This window comes from Giraffa tippelskirchi, chromosome X (assembly GCF_054371585.1).
Source record: "Giraffa tippelskirchi isolate mGirTip1 chromosome X, T2T-mGirTip1v1.2.pri, whole genome shotgun sequence".
Lineage (NCBI taxonomy): Eukaryota > Metazoa > Chordata > Mammalia > Artiodactyla > Giraffidae > Giraffa > Giraffa tippelskirchi.
In genome coordinates, this window is record NC_137289.1 from 149,683,565 (window position 1) to 149,701,243 (window position 17,679).

At 47.7% G+C, this 17,679-nt stretch overlaps 1 protein-coding gene across 1 annotated transcript in view; it reads right to left on the reverse strand.

The window, feature by feature from the left end:
- Positions 1-316: 316 nt before the first annotated feature.
- LOC145536930 (steryl-sulfatase-like) overlaps positions 317-17,679 on the reverse strand; it is a 142,544-nt gene continuing 125,181 nt past the window's right edge. The window contains exons 12-13 of the mRNA XM_081567235.1: positions 13,216-13,337; positions 317-765 (exon numbers count right to left, since the gene is read on the reverse strand). Of these exons, the coding sequence (XP_081423361.1) occupies positions 392-765; positions 13,216-13,337 (496 nt within the window). The 3' untranslated portion in view covers positions 317-391. The remainder of the gene's footprint in view (positions 766-13,215; positions 13,338-17,679) is intronic.

Consider the following 17,679-nt stretch of genomic DNA (forward strand, 5'->3'; position numbering starts at 1 on the left):
CTTACATCTGATCGCTCGTGTCTTCGTGGGTGTGGGTCGTGGACTGCTTACGTCTGATTGTTCGTGTCTTCGTGGGTGTGGGTCGTGGACTGCTTATGTCTGATTGTTCCTGTCTTCGTGGGTATGGGTCATTTACTGCTTATGTCTGATTGTTCCTGTCTTGGTGGATATGGGTCGTGGATTGCTTATGTCTGATTGTTCCTGTCTTGGTGGGTATGGGTCGTGGATTGCTTATGTCTGATTGTTCCTGTCTTGGTGGGTATGGGTCGTGGACTGCTTATGTCTGACTGCTCGGCTGCCTTCCCCCAGGGTCGATCCCGCGTGCTCATCCCTGATGCTGCCAGCGGGGCGCCCCCCGACCCCGTGGGCCCCTAGACGTGGCTGATAAGGGCTAAGGGCTCCATCTCCCGTCCTGATCCTCCCGGTCGCACTGGCAGGACAGCCCCAACGACGAGCAACACAGCTGCAGCCACGGCTTCCAGATCAGGTTCCCCACGGACAGCTGGTTGGGGACATCCTGCAGGGTCTGGGCGTGGCGGACCGCCGCCTCCTGCATGGCCTCCAGGATCTCCCAGAACCGCGGCTCCGACATTGGGGTTAACGGGTTTCTCTCCCGGGGGTCTCTGGAAATGTCAAACAGCAGGGGCGGGTCGTGGTAGGTGACGTACTGCCCGTGACAGAAACACACGTGGGTGGGAAAGCATCCGTTGGCGCCCTCGGGGGAGAACTTGGGGGTGAAGAAAAAAGCTTTCCAGATGGACGTGCCTGTGGTGGGACAAACAGAGAAGCAGGTGTGGCGGGGACAGGGTCGCCATAGTCATGCCCAAACAGAGCGTGCATAGAAAACCACCCTTCCGGGCGCTTCAAGAAGGCAGAGACTCAGTTATGGATGGAGTGGATTTATCACACTTAAGGCTCAAAAAAGAGTAATCATCATAGCTAAAAAGATAAAAGAAAAAGCAAGAAAACATGCATTGTTATCTAACTGCCAAGTAGGAAAAGACAAAGTTGATTATGCAATAGCTGTTATAATGCAAAAACTGATTTTTTTTTGGGGGGGGGGACCTCACCTCTAGGGTGAGCCCAAAAGCTGCAACCACTGAAGCTGTGGGCCCAAGAGCCCACAATGAGAGAGGCCCCTGCAATGACAAGCCCACGCACCCCAACTAGAGAAAGCGTTCCCACAGCAGCAAAGATCCAGGGCAGCCAGAAATAAATAAAAGAAAAAAGTTCAAAAAATATAAGTTCTGTGTTCCATTTGATGTTGTTCAGTCTCTCAGGAGTGTCCGACTCTTTGCGACACCATGGACTGCAGCACACCAGGCCTCCCTGTCCATCACCAACTCCTGGAGCTTGCTCAAACTCATGTCCCTTGAGTTGGTGATGCCATCCAACTGTCTCATCCTCTGTCACCCCCTTCTACTCCCGCCTTCAACCTTTGCCAGCATCAGGGTCTCTTCCAACGACTAAGCAGCCAATATTAAAATTTTAGAAACAAAAAATTGATTTACAAACAAATAATTGTGAAATGATTGATTTACTGTTTATCCTACGATGCTATGACTTTCTGAGAGCTGGCTCTGATAGAGGTCTAGCAACTGCATCCTGGGTAGAAAAAGGTGGCAGAGAAAAACAGAGTTAATGTGTATAAACCAAGTGGAATTAGGTTCAGACCGAAAATGTCCTTTTCCATTTTATCCTTTCAGCTTTTTTATAGAAAACTGTAGAGACTGCCCCCCTAGAAAGCATCACACACGTACTTAATTCACTCGGATCATCTGTTTGTGTCATGGAAACGGTGGTTTTGCAATTGCACATATTGAGTGCTCACCCACGGATCCAAATGCAAAATAAATTAATGGACAGCAGAAGACAATTAGCACAGGTGTCCACACTCTCCTCAGACAGCCCCTGACCCCAGACAAGCATATTCAAGGGTTAGTAAGGGTAAATATTCCCTGAAGGAGGGCATGGCAACCCACTCCAGTATTCTTGCCTGGAGAATCCCATGGACAGACGAGCCTGGTGAGCTACAGTCCATGGGGTCGCACGGAATTAGACATGACTGGGTGACTGAGCAGGCACACAAAGGTTTCAGGACCAGTCAGTAAGTAAACCTTACGCATTCTCACAGGGAGCATACATGTAGCTCGGACAAGTGTAGAATTAAGAATTAATTTTTCTGAAGATTTGTTTGGTATGCCATTGAGGTGTCTGCCTTTATGTTGCCCAATCTGGATTTTTAAGAACTTTTTATAAAAAGATACATTGTGCATTCTCTGCATAATTTCTTTAGAGCACCTTGGCTTTGGTCAAATGCATTTTATTGCATGTGCCACGCTTCTCTGTCCTCGGGATTTTCCAGACAAGAATATACTGGAGCGCGTTGTCATGCCCTCCTCCAGGGGATCTTCCTGACCCAGGGACTGAACCTGCATCTCGTGTCTCCTGCATTGGCAGGCAGACTCTTTACCACTGTGCCACCTGGGAAGCCCTGGGTTTATAAGATGTGAAGCCTTAGTTCAGGGTCTGCTCTATTGTTCACCAGGAAACCAGGAATTGACACTATCAAAGGTGTCATTTCAACGAAAGGAGGTACCTGGTGTCACCCTGCATTTCTAATACGTCTATTTAATCCTGTGTTTGAAATTTATTTTGATGACGTATTTCATCTGGGATTTCTCCATATACTACTAAAAATCTTTTGAGCTAAAAAACTTTTCGTTTATTGTTAAAATTCCAGTGCACTCTGAAAAATGTTGTTTTCTGTCTCTGTCACAGATAAATATGTTGACCACCATGGAATCTTAAACTCAGCTACAATTGAGATCCAACGACTAGAGGAAGGAATTATTAAACTTTACAGTGAGAATGCAGAGAAACTCCAGGTGGTGTTTTTTCAAAAACAAAAGTATTCTACATAGCGATGGGAACAATAATTTGAATTCGGTTTAAATGATGCTTCAAAATGTAAGAGAAAGTGAAAGTTGCTCGGCTGTGTCCCACTCTTTGCGACCCCATGGACTATATACAGGTCATGGAATTCTCCAGGCGAGAATACTGGATCTCCAGGGGATCTTCCAAACCCAGGGATCGAACCCAGGTCTCCCACACTGCGGGCAGATTCTTTACCAGCTGAGCCATCAGGGAAGCCCAAAATTTGAGAGAGTTATAGCTAAACCACAAAGATGTCAGTGACTTATTACAGTTACAGTACGGCTTCCTCATTGCCATACGCAGTGCTCCGGAGCTCACTATTTACCTTTGAAACATTTTTACGTAGAATCACAGCTTAACAGGGGCTTCCCTGGTGGCTCAGACGGTAAAGAACCTGCCTGCAGTGAGGGAGACCTGGCTTCAACCTCTGGGTGGGGAAGACCCCCTGGAGAAGGAAATGGCAACCCACTCCAGTATTCTTGCCTGGAGAATCCACATGGACAGAGGAGCCTGGCGGGCTACAGTCCATGGGGTCTCAAAGAGTCAGACACGACTGAGCACCTAACACTTTCGCAGGTTAAAAAAAAAACAGTGACTCACTTTCTTTTTATTCACAAGAAAAGAAAGCTTCCAGTCCTTTGACAAAGAGGCCAATAGAATTTAAGAGAGAGCAGCCTGACCTGAGCTGGACCCCGAACTCAGCCCTTTCCAAGCTTCAAATAAGTGACGGTGCCCTGAGATTCCCTGGGGATCTGAGGGCATGTAAAGCCCAAGACAGGCACCGCTGTTGTGATCTTGAGCGCTTTCAGGGACTCCGCCACAAGAAAGGGTTCTGAGGTCCCTTGGCAGACAAGCCTCGAGAATGAGCACAGGGGGTCCCCAAGAACAAACAGGGGCAACGCAAAGCCCACTGGGCTGCCCACGGAGGCATTAGAAGAAGATTCTGCAGATTAAAGGTGCTTAATCCCTCCTAACAGATGCCAGTCTGCTTTGCAAATCACATCCCTCTTCATGCAAGGATTCTTGTGGGTCTAGAGCCAGGACCAGCATCCCGGGGACACATCCTTTATTCTGAGCTCGGAACGGTGTCTTGTCTTGGTGGCTCATTGAATACAATCCGCTTGAACTTTCCCGCCCTTTCTGTTGGCTCTGACAGGGTGGGTTCTAACCCCAGCTATGCGATCTCCTAACTGTGGGATGCTGGGGGTGGCTGTTAACCGCTCAGGGTCCCATCTCCTTTTGCTGTCGTTTAGTCGCTTCAGTCTTGTCCGACTCTTTTGCGACCTCATGGACTGTAGCCTGCCAGGCTCCTCTGTCTGTGGAATTCTCCAGGCCAGAATACTGGAGCGGGTAGCCATACCCTTCTCCAGGGGATCTTCCCCAACCCAGGGATCGAACCCAGGTCTCCTGCATTGCACACAGACTCTTTACCTTCTGAGCCACCAGGGAGCCCTCCTTTGAATGTAAAGCTGCTAGCAATCTAAGATGACACCACTGGTTTCCAGCTGTTCTTCAACCTGCTGCCACTGTAATACAAGTCTTCAGACTCTTTTTTCCAACCCCCCCGCCTCACCAATCTTAAGGATTCTTAAAGAACATGAACAACAAAATTCAAAGGGTTTCAACACATTGGCTCTTAATTTATCACTCAGATTTAGATGGCCCTTGATGAATGTTGTTTAACTGCTTGTCTTGGCAAGATTAATTCTGCATGCGTGGGGGACTCCGTGTATATATCACAGCAGCCAAATAGAGTCATTTGGGGGTTCTGGTCTTAGCTGCGTTTCCCACTACAAACTGCCACCTTGGAGTCCTTCAGGAAGCACGGCAGGCCTTCCCTGGTGGCTCAGTGGTAAACAGTCCACCTGCCAATGCTGGGGACACAGGTTGGGCCCCTGATCCAGGAAGACTGCCACGTGCCTCGGGGCAACGAAGCCTGGGAGCCATGACTTCTGAGGCCACGCGCTGCAGCTACTGAAGCTCACACAGCCGACAGCCTGCGCTCCAAACAACAAGAGGATACCAGGCGCCGAGACAAGAGAGGAGCCCTCGCAGCAAAGAAGACCCAGCACAGACAAAAACAAATAAAATTATCTTTTTTTTTGTTTTAAATAAAGACGCATTTCAAAGACGGCTCTGTTTTCCCCCACTGTGAGCCACCGATACCATCCCCTGGGACCCTCAGCCGACCCCTCAGTAATCTTGATGTCATCTACTGAACGTGTTACAGGCAAGGACGGATTTCTATTCCTCCTTGGATCTGTTTCTTTGCCTTTAACCTTTGTTCTTCATTGCTTTGACGATTCTAATCATTCCTCGGAAGGACTGATGCTGAAGTTGAAGCTCCAACACTTCGGCCCCCTCAAGTGAGGAGCCAACTCATTGGAAAAGACCCTGATGCTGGGAAAGATTGAAGGCAGGAGGAGAAGGAGACGACAGAGGATGACATGGTTGGATGGCATCACCCACTCGATGGACATGAGTTTGAGTAAGCTCCGGGAGTTGGTGATGGACAGGGAAGCCTGGCGTGCTGCAGTCCAGGGGGTCACAAAGAGTCTAAGCGACTGAACTGAACTGAACTGACGTTAGTTCAGCCTCAGCCTTTGATATGCTGTTGCTGACCCTTCAGATTTAACTTCTGATCTTCAGATAAAGAGGGGTATCCAACCAACACCCACTGAAATGATTAGTGAAGACAAAAACCAGCTCAGCCTTTCTTAGCTGTTTAATTCCTAAGACAAAAGTAGCTGTAATTAGAATGTTCTCTCTGCTACCCACTCCCATATCCTTGCCTGGAGGAGAATCCCCTGGACAGAGGAGCCTGCCGGGCTACAGTCCATGGGGTCGCAAAGACTGGGACATGACTCAAGTGACTTAGCAGCAGCAGTCACATTATAGATTTATATTCATCTTTTCAAAACTCTGCACCAGAATACCAGAGCCAAAAAAACATCTCTCAGTCTTTTAAGATACATTTGACCATAAAATCCAGTTGCCATTACATTGACTTTTTACTAACATTGATGCCTAAGTGAAAACTTAAAACACACGTTTTGAATACACGCTGAACAGGAAATTTAAGCTCAAAATTCCCATCGTCATGTAACCAAAGTTATCCACGTTCTAATAATGCTTTCGTGAGTGCTCCTAAAACGTAATGGGAATAATGACCTCAGATGATGATAAAGTTTAGCCATTCAATGTGCTGAGACAACTAAATTATAAAATCATTAGAATTATAGAATTATTCAATTATAGAGAAGACATTGTACATAAAAACTGAAAGGGATTCATGTTTTAAGAGAGTAGACAGTGTTCTGGATCTAATGTTTTGGAAAAATGAGTTTTTAGCAAGTCTGGAATTGTAATAGGTCGTGAAACTGTCAGCAGCTCAGTCATGTCCGACTCTTTGCGACCCCGTGGACCGTAGCCCGCCAAGTTCCTCTGACCGTGGGATTTTCCCAGGCAAGAATACTGGAGTGGGTTGCTATTTCCTTCTCCAGGGGGATCTTCCTGATCCAGGGATCGAACCCAGGTCTCCAGCATTGCAGGCAGAGTCTCTACTGTCTGAGCCACTAGGGAAGCCTATATACATGATCATTTTTAAAACCAGTGCTCACTCTTAGGGAAAAAAAAAGAAATGAAGAATTCTTATCAACTCAATGTGCTGAGACAACCAAGTTACAGAATCATGAGAATTATAGAATTGTTCAATTATTATAGAGAAGACATTGTATATAAAAGCCAAAAGGGATTCATATTTTGAGAGTAGAAACAGCATTCTGGCCCTAATATTCAATTATAGAGAAGACATTGTATATAAAAGCTGAAAGGGATTCATGTTTTAAAAGAGTAGAAACAGCATTCTGGCTGTAATGTTTTGGAAAAAAATGAATATTGAACATGTCTGAAATCGTAATAGGTATGAAAGTGTCAGTCGCTCAGTTGTGTCCAACTCTTTGCGACCCCATGGACTGTAGCCCACCAGGCTCCTCTGTCCATGGGATTCTCCAGGCACGAATACTGGAGTGGGTTGCCATTCCTTTTTCCAGGGGGTCTTCCCAACCCAGGCATTGAACCTGGGTCTCCTGCATTATAGGTGGATTCTTCACTGTCTGAGCCACCAGGGAAATGTAGACATCCCTGATGCTGGGAAAGATTGAGGGCAGGTGGAGAAGGGGACAACAGAGGATGAGATGGTTGGATGGCATCACCGACTCGATGGACATGAGTTTGGGTAAACTCTTGGAGCTGGTGATGGACAGGGAGGCCTGGCATGCTGCAGTCCATGGGGTCGCAAAGAGTCAGACACAAGTGAGCGACTAAACAGAACTAAACTGAACCTCATCAAGACAAACATGAGTTGGATCTCCCCAACGCTGCCACTCCATTCTAGTAGATGGTGCCAGTGTTGTGCTGGAAGGCTCCGGCTTCTCTGAGTGAGGAACACGGTTGACATCTGCTGTGTCGGCCAGCTGCCATGGTGTAGACGCTCCCCACAAGGCTGACTTCTAGGTAGGAACATGTTCCCCACAAGTTGGTGAGATTCCTCAGCTGTCAGGGGCTGGCTCCAGCTCACTGCTGCCCTGGCCCTACATTTAGAAATCCTGATCCTAAATATCTCTCTTCTTTTCAAACCAAGTATCTGCAGCTCAAGATACTTTGGAGCTCAAGGTGGCAATACTCTTGCCTCTAAGAATTATGGAAAGTGTCCCCCAGGTGGTGATGACCACAATCTCCTGTGAGCATACATCTCAGATGATTCAAGCCCATCTCTTGAACAGTACTAGTTCAACGTCTGTGAATTGCCCACAGTCTCCTACCGACATAGATCCGGAAGCAAAAACAGAGCGGGACCTTAAGGTGCTCAGCCTGCCTTTTGTCTGTGGAAAGCCTTGAGTCAAAGAATACGTTTAGCCAGAGAAGGGAGAGCAGGCAGAAACCAAGGAAGACAGTTGGAGGAGACCAAATAATGATAGGGTAGTCATTAAGCAAACTCAAGGGAAGATCAAAGGCTTTATGGAGAAGGAAATGGCAACCCACTCCAGTATTCTTGCCTGGAGAATCTCATGGACAGAGGAGCCTGGCGGGCTCATGGGGTGGTGAAGAGTCGGACACAGCTGAAGAGACTGAGCACCAAAGGCTATAGATAATGTTCTGAGCCAGGTCTCATGAGCTGTTTTATAGATACTGGAACTCCCACCAGGGGGAAGGAGTTAAGGACATGACAATCAGGCTGTAGCCATGTTCTAACCTGCCCTAATTCCCAGAACTGGCCTCAAATCAACCCTGGGACTGAAGAGTGTGCCCTGCCCTGCTAAGTCATCTCAGTCCTGTCTGACCCTTTGCGACCCCACGGACTGTAGCCCTCTGAACTCCTGTGTCCGTGGGATTCTCCAGGCAAGAATCCTGGAGTGGGTGGCCATGCCCTCCTCCAGGGCATCTTCCCCATCTAGGGATGGAACCCACGTCTCTTACGCTTCCTGCATCGGCAGGTGGGTTCCCTACCGCCAGCACCATTGGCGCTAGTGGGACTGAAAGATGAACTGTACTGAAAAGAATCAAGATGGTACTGATCAGACCACCGACGATCAGTTTCAAGATGACTGACAGGGCTGACAGCGCTGTTTCTGCAGGAACCCCCCTCCCTCTGTCTATAAAAGCTTTTACATTCTGACTGTCAAGGGAGTCTGCCTTTGGACAGATGTCCACCCCGCCACTCCCCGGCTGAGAGCATCCCCAGTAAAGCAAACTCTCCTTCCCACCACCCTGCCTTCTTCAGTGGCTTCTGAGCGTCGAGCAGTCAGACTCCACTTTTGGTCACAAGATGATCTAAGCCGCCTCTCTCAGCTAGTACTCCTGCAGTACTAGTAATCCACTCATGTAGTACTAGTGACCTACATGCAGGGCCGCCTCTCCCAGCTAGTACTCATGTAGCACTAGTAATCCACTCATGTAGTACTAGTAATCCACTCATGTAGTACTAGTGACCTAAATGCAGGGCCGCCTCTCCCACCTAGTACTCGTGTAGTACTAGTAATCCACTCATGTAGTACTAGTGACCTATAGGCAGGGCCACCTCTTCCAGCTAGTACTCATGTAGCACTAGTAATCCACTCATGTAGTACTAGTGACCTACATGCAGGGCTGCCTCTCCCACCTAGTACTCATGTAGTACTAGTAATCTACTCATGTAGTACTAGTAATCTAAATGCAGGGCCACCTCTCCCAGCTGGTACTCATGCAGTACTAGTGACCTAAATGCAGGGCCACCTCTCCTAGCTAGTACTCATGCAGTACTAGTGACCTAAATGCAGGGCCACCTCTCCTAGCTAGTACTCATGTAGTACTAGTGACCTAAATGCAGGGCCGCCTCTTCCAGCTAGTACTCATGTAGTACTAGTAATCTACTCATGTAGTACTAGTAATCTAAATGCAGGGCCACCTCTCCCAGCTAGTACTCATGCAGTACTAGTGACCTAAATGCAGGGCCACCTCTCCTAGCTAGTACTCATGCAGTACTAGTGACCTAAATGCAGGGCCACCTCTCCTAGCTAGTACTCATGCAGTACTAGTGACCTAAATGCAGGGCTGCCTCTCCCACCTAGTACTCATGTAGTACTAGTAATCCACTCATGTAGTACTAGTAATTTAAATGCAGGGCCGCCTCTCCCACCTAGTACTCATGTAGTACTAGTAATCCACTCATGTAGTACTGTAATCTAAATGCAGGGCCGCCTCTTCCAGCTAGTAATCATGTAGTACTAGGAATCCTCATGGGCAAGGGACGCTTTCTGAAACAAATCTGCATCCCCGGCGGTTTGCCCAGCCTGCAGCCCCCTCCCCCCGCCGTGATCTAAGAGTCAAGCAACTCCCAGGCAGAGAACTCAGTATATTTTGCCCACCAACAGGTGTCTCTAGTCTGGCAGGTTCCATGTAGTAGATGCTCAATAAATACGTGTAGAACAAACGAGCAGACAAAGATACTGAGCAAACAGCTCCAGGGAGCCACAAGGGACAGCCAAGGTGGCCACCACCATCACTGACTTTCAGGGCACGATCTCCAAAGGAGACGAGACGACTGATTTAAAAAAAAAGAAACCCATGGTTTCCTCAGACCCGTTGACTAGATGGATGATTCCGGCATCGAAAGACTGTCATTTTCCCTCCTCTGTCGCTGCCTCGAGGCAGAAGACAGTAACGAGCTGCATAAGAGGAAATACCCTTGTGTCTGTCTGAGCAGCAGATTTGATCCCCGGGCCTGCTGCCTGTCAGAACCTGGGTCTGGTTTTGCTCACTGACCCCTATTTTCTGCCCCTTCCTGTTTATGCCTCCACACACTGTGTTTCCCGGACCCTGATCCGCTAGGTTTTAAGTGGAGGTGGCTGGTTTTACTTACATGCAACTCAGCAAGGTTCAGGACATGATGCCGCCCGTCTTTAAACAGCCAAGAGCCCTGGAAACTTGATTCTTTACGGTTCTTTCAGTCTCAGTGCAAAAAGAAGCGGGAACGTGGACACACTGCTACGTTTAAGATGCATAACCAACGAGGACCTACTGTATAGCATGGACAACTCTGCTCAGTATTATGCAGCAAGCTACACGGGAAAAAGCACGTGAAAAATAACAGATATGTGTATATATATCACTGAATCATGGTGCTGTACACCGGAAACCAAGGTAACGCTGTTCATCAAGTATACTTCAATATAAAATAAGAAGTTAAAAAATAAAAAAGGAGATGGGGAGGACCACAGCTCTCATTTATGAGATGGCTCAGATTTAAAAGAGATAGTTGGATGGCATCACTGACTCAGTGGACGTAAGTTTGAGTAAACCCCGGGAGTTGGTGATGGACAGGGAGGCCTGGCGTGCTGCAGTCCATGGGGTCGCAAAGAGTCAGACACGACTGAGTGACTGAACTGAACTGACTCAGATTAAAATGCTGCCAGCTGTTTAGTCACCACGTCACATCCGACTCTTTGCCACCCCATGGACTGCAGCCTGCCAGGCTCCTCTGTCCGTGGGATTTCCCAAGCAAGAGTACTGGAGTGGGTTGCCATTTTTCCTCCTCCAAAAACGCTGTCAATTAACCTAAAAAAGAGACAGCATGCCTATGGATGTTAGGAGTGATGGCCACATGGATGAGATAGGTAAATAGGGTCCTTCCAAGCCTAGAATTGTGAGCATGTAGTTTTGCTACATTCATCTTTCAGAAGTTATCAAAAGGAAGTCATACAGATTTAAAGTAGAAGATCTTCCAGAAGTTATCTCAGGGAACTCGTCCAGATTTAAAGTATAAACTTTCAAGGGTAAACCTGGCCTCATTTCTGTGGACAGAGGAAGGATCACAATCTTCCACTTGAAAAATAATGGAGTAGCTGCTCTTTAAATGATGTCTTGGGTAACTCAGCTGGGTGATGAGGATGGGGTCAGGACTGCACTGAAATCCGGTATGAGAATCCCCTGAATTTAAGAATGAGCCACCAGTTGGCGGCGTGGTGACCAGATGCTCTGTGAGAATCTCACATCTGGCAGCAGAACCCAAAACATGCTAGAGAAAAGGGGAGCTTCATTCCCTCTCTCAAGAGGCACCTGAGACTCTAACATCAGCATCGCTCTATAAGGTATACAACAGGGATATGATAGGTGCTGGGTTCCCACAGATGCCTAGGCATCTCAGTGCTGTGATAGTGTTGGTTCAGTCACTGTCATGTCTGACTCTTTGCGACCCCATGGACTGCAGCATGCCAGGCCTCCCTGTCCATCACCAACTCCCGGAGTTTATGCAAACTCATGTCCATTGAGTCAGTGATGCCATCCAACCATCTCATCCTCTGTCGTCCCCCTTCTCCTCCTGCCTTCAATCTTTCCCAGCATCAGGGTCTTTTCTAAACAGTCAGTTCTCTGCATCACGTGTCCAAAGTATTGGAGCTTCAGCTTCAGCGTCAGTCCTTCCAGTGAATCTTCTGGACTGATTTCCTTTAGCATGGACTGGTTCTCCTTGTACTGTAATTTTACGTTTACACGTATGAAAACCAGATGCGGAACTATCGCTACACATATGATCATTGCTTGGTCCCACTTGGTCCTTTAGGCTCGTTAGAAATGCACCCGTTGGGACTTCCCGGGTGGTCCAGTGGTTAAGAATCCGCCTGACCATGCAGGAGACGCAGGCTTGATCCCTGGTCTGAGTAGATCCCACTTGCCGTGGAACAACTGAACCTGTGTGCCTCCACTATTGAACCTGTGCCCGAGAGCCAAGGAGCCACAATTATTGAGCCCACAGGCCTCAAACACTGAAGGCTGAGTAACCTACAGCCCATGCTCTGCAACAAGGGAACCCACTGCTTCTGATAAGCCTGCAAACTGCGAGCAGAGAGTGGCCCCTGCTCGCCTGAAACTAGAGAAAGCCTCTGCAAAGCAACAGAGACCCAGCGCAACCAAAAACACATACCTGAATAAAGAAAAATTTTTAATAAAAGGTAATGTGCTTTTGTACATGCTGTCAGCAGACCCAAAGTATTGAGTACATCTTGTTGCTGACACAGGGCGTGATGTAAAACACACTTGGTCTGGGAACCACGATGCCATCAACGCATCTGAGTGTTGGCTTAAACATCTATGGCTAGCAGACACACACAGAGAATCTGTGACCAAACAGACCGACAGATCGGCGGGTCACGACCCGCCGCCTTTGAGGCTCAGGGGGCAAGGTCAGGTAGACATCTGAAAGTCACGCAGCACCAGTGCAAAGCTAGAAGACCACAGGCAGGGGAGATGGCATTTGAGGGACATCGCGGGAGATGGGTAAGCATTAACCAGAAAAGACAAGAAAGTCATTGCAAGCAGAGGGAACCGCAAACAGAGACAAGCCATGCCAGAGCAGAGGGGCTCTTGGGCAGGAACTCAGATGGAAGGTCGGACCAGGAGACACAGCTGGGCGGCTGGCGGAGCAGAAAGGAAGGGGCTTCAGAACCCTGCCAACCACCTGGCACGTCCTCTGCTCCCCCCTCTCCCCAGGGGGAATGAGCCAGAAAGCACTGGCATAGAGCTGGGTGACTGCCCTGGTCTGCCCAGACAACCGGGGGAATCAGCAGGCTCAAGAGAAGTAGGAAGAGGAGGAAGGAGAAATCAAACCAAGCTTCTTTGGGGGGGCATCTCACGAGAGCAATGCCCTCTTGCGGTTCTCTTCTCTTCCCCTGCCCGTTCCTGATGGCACACAGCCCCCAAAGCGAGGCGAGGAGGATACACAAGAGGGGAGACGCATCTACTCACTGTTGGGCGGGTGCCAGCGCACGGCGTTCAGGTAGAAGTTGCAGTAGTGGAAGAGAAACTCGTGCTCCGATCGCTGGGTCTGCCCCCGAAGCAAGGGCATCAGGTCCCGGCCATCGATGACCCTGGGGGATAAAGCAGGCGGGGTGTCAGGTGGCCACGTCTGCCAGGTGGGGGGCGCTCAGACACCCTGGCGTCTGAGCTGTCCTTCAGTCCACGAGGGCGTGATGGGGCTACAAGGTGGTCGTTCAGCAAGGAATGCTGAGAACACCAACTGAGCATCACCGGGCACCATAAGCCATGTACGGAGGGAGGTCAGCTCTGTTCACGCATGAACTGATTTCATCCTCAAAGCGACACCGTGAGTTGGGACCGGCGTCATCGTGGGATCGTGATACGGAGACATGGAGTGATTTGCCCAATGTCACAAGTGTCCCACGTCCGTGGGGTGGACCCACTCATGGGCATATACCCCGAAAAAAAACCCTTAATTGAAAAATACACAAGCACCCCAGTGTTCACCGCAGCACTATTTACAATAGCCAGGACGTGCAAGCAACCCAGATGTCCATTGACAGATGAACTGATAAAGAAGATGTGCTTACATATATACAGTGGAATACTACTCAGCCATGAAAAAGAACAAAACTGCCTCATTTATAGAGATGTGGATGGACCCAGCGTCTGTCATACAGAGTGAAGTAAGTCAGAAACAGAAAAACAAATACTGTATATGAAGGCACATATACGGAATTGAGAAGGATGGTACTAATGAACCTATTTGCAAAGTGGAAACAGAGGTGGAGATGTAAAGAACAGACTTGTGGACACAGGAGGGGAAGAGGAGGGTGGGATGACCTTCTACTAGTTCTGCACCCAGTTTTCTGCTTATCACCTTGGCAGTTTATTCACAAACTACAGATCTGTTGAAAATAAGAATTTCTGACGATCTGTGTTTAAGAAAAAAATAATATATATAGCATGGGGCAACTTAGACTGGATAGACTTCAATGAAAACAAAGTTCTAAGTCCCAATGAAGTGATTTGCAAATAATAATGATGATGATATTAAATATCCCGAGGATGGAAATATACTTACACATTTACATACTATATACACACATGACACATATGTTTATGTTCTCAAAGGTAAATGTATCTGCTTCTATGATTATGCCGGAACACGCAACTTTCCAGATGGCAGGTGATAACTGTAGACAATGGGTGATGAGCCAAACAAGACTATTTGGAGGTTTGTTGTTTAGTCGCTAGGTCATGTCCGACTGTTTGCGATCACGTGCACTGCAGCCCACCAGGCTCCTCTGTCCACGGAATTTCCCAGGTGACAATACCGGAGTGGGCTGCCACTTCCCACTCCACGGCATCTTCCTGACCCAGGTCTCACACCTACGGCTCCTTCAATGGCAGGCAGATTCTCTACCACTGAGCCATGTGGGACGTGCCTTTTGGAGGTTAAGTAAAGAAAAAATGTCTAAACTTTTGCTTTGAGCGAAGCATACATTAACACCCACTAGAGAAATTGAAGGTATTGATACTATGAGGCCAATGCCACCAAAAGCTGGGGCAGAAAGATGCCCGCAAAAAGTGAGATTGTTGCATGTGAGGGTTTTCTTTCTCTGATTAAAAACACTCCCAAGACAAACATCATATGATAATGCTTATATGTGAAATCTAAAAAAAAAAAAGGTATAAATGAACTTATCTACGAAGCAGAAATAGAGTCACGGATGAAGAAAACAAACTTATGGCTACCAAAGTGGGGAAAGGGGATACATTGGAAGACCAGTATTGACAGATACACATTACCATATATAAAAGTGAAAGTCGCTCAGTCGCGTCCGACTCTTTGTGACTCCATGGACTGTACAGTCCATGGAATTCTCCAGGCCAGAATACTGCAGCGGGTAGCCTGTCCCTTCTCCAGGGGATCTTCCCAACCCGGGGATCAAACCCAGGTCTCCCGCATTGCAGGCAGGTTCTTTACCAGCCGAGCCACCAGGGAAGGCTAAGAATACTGGAGTGGGTAGCCTATCCCTTCTGCAGGGGATCTTCCTGACCCAGGAATCGAACCAGGGTCTCCTGCATAGCATGTGGCTTCTTAACCAACTGAGCTATCAGGGAAGCCATATATAAAACATACTAATAAGGACCTGCTGTATAGCACAGGGAGCTCTACTCAATACTCTGTAATAATCTATATGGGAAAACAATCCAAAAAAGAATAGATAATACAGGAGGCTCTGTATTATAATCCGCCTGAAATGCAGGAGACATGGGAGATTTAGTTTTGATCCCTGGGTCTGAAGATCCCCTGGAGGAGGGCATGGCAGCCCACTCCAGTGTTCTTGCCTTGGGAATCCCATGGACAGAGGAGCCTGGTGGGCTACAGTCCATGGGGTCACATTTACAACACTGTAAATGAACTATACTCCAACAAACATTAAAAAACAGAAAAAAAAAAAAAAAAAAAAAACCAACACTCTATGTCTGTCCTCTCTTACTATGAGAAATTGGAACTTTTTAAAAAATGACTTCTTTTAACTGGAGGCTAATTACTTTACAATATTGTAGTGGTTTTTACCATCCATTGACATGGATCAGCTGCGGGTATACATGTGTTCCCCATGCTGAACCCCCCTCCCATCTCCCTCCCCATCCCATCCCTCAGGGTCATCCCAGTGCACCAGCCCTGAGCACCCAGTCTCACGCATCGAACCCGGACTGGCGATCTGTTTCACATATGATAATATACATGTTTCAATGCTATTCTGTCAAATCATCCCACCCTCGCCTTCTCCCACAGAGTCCAACAGTCTGTTCTTTACATCTGTGTCTCTCTTGCTGCCTTGCATATAAGGTTGTCCTTATGCGCTCATATAATTTGGGTGAGGACTCTTGAGAGGCCCGATGTCTCTCAAGCTTTCTCTTTCTTTCTTTCTTTTTCGGTGGTGTCTTTTAGTGTCACTAAAACCCTCATAAAGTCATTATAGCCTTGCTGCTGAGTGCTTGTCGGGCACCTGCCTTGAATGATCTGTCACACGCCCCGCCGAAGTCCACAGAACTGAAAAGACTCCATTACCGCTAAGTTAAAAATAAGAACAAAGGACAGAATTGGCTCGCTTTCAAAGCCTGCCTGCTACTTGCTATGAGAGGAACAGGGTGGACAGACAATTCTATCCGGAAGCAGCATGTGCTCTGAATACCGTTTCTATGCTGAAATGGCAGGTACTGTGAAATTTCCACAAAGACCCAGTGCTTAAGACTGAAAGTGAAAGTCGTTCAGTCGTGTCCGACTCTTTGCGACCCCACGGACTGTATCCATGAGATTCTCCAGGCCAGAACACTGGAGTGGGTGGCCGTTCCCTTCTCCAGGGGATCTTCGCAACCCAGGGATCGAACCTGGGTCTCCCGCATTGCAGGCGGATTCTTTACCAGCTGAGCCATTGGGGAAGCCCGTCCTTAAGACTATGAGATCCTAAATAGGTGGAAAGGAAGCAAGGGATGAGGAGAAAGGAGCAGAGAGGAGAATTGGAGCATGAAAAATTCTGGGCTAAAAATTCTGAGGTTGAGGTGGACCCCAGCTCACTCCACCACCTCTTTGTCCACATGAAGATAAGGAGTTTCCATGAAGGTTCAAGACTGGCGATGGATCTCCTTTTCTCACAATCAATCTCTACCTCGCTTTTTTATTTTATTCTTTTACAAAAAGTCTTTTATTTTATATTGGAGTATAGTCAATGAACAATGCTGTGAGAGTTCGCAGGTGAACCCTGAAGGAACTTAGCCATACAGCAGTGTGTCCATGTCCATCCCAGACTCCCTAACTATCCCTTCCCCTATCCTCCCTCCTGGGAACCATCAGGTTATTACAGAGTATTGAGCAGAGGTCCCTGTGCTGTCCAGCAGGTCCTTGCTGGTTCTCCATGTTAAATACAGCAGTGTGTCCATGTCCATCCCAGACTCCCTAACTATCCCTTCCCCCATCTTTCCCACAGGGAACCATAAGGTTGTTACAGAGTATTGAGCAGAGTTCCCTGTGCTGGACAGCAGGTCCTTGCTGGTTCTCCACGTTAAATACAGCAGTGTGTCCATGTTCATCCTAAACTCCCTGACTATCCCTTCCCCCAGGCAACCATAAGCTAAGTCTGCGAATCTGATTCTGTTTTGTAAGGAAATTCATTTGTGTCATTTCTTTCTATAATACATTCCACATATAAGGCATGCCGTACGATATTTCTCCTTCTCTGTCTGACCTATCTCACCCAGAATGAGAATCTCTAGATCCACCCCTGTTGCCGCAAATGGCATTATTCTACCTCTGTTTCTGGAAGCTGTGTTTCATCACATGCCCACAAAACTCAGCCCTTAAGAACACAGGAACTAGAACCATTTTCTAAAGATCAGTATCTTACGAATAAACTGGCCTTGATCCTACAAAGGGGGACT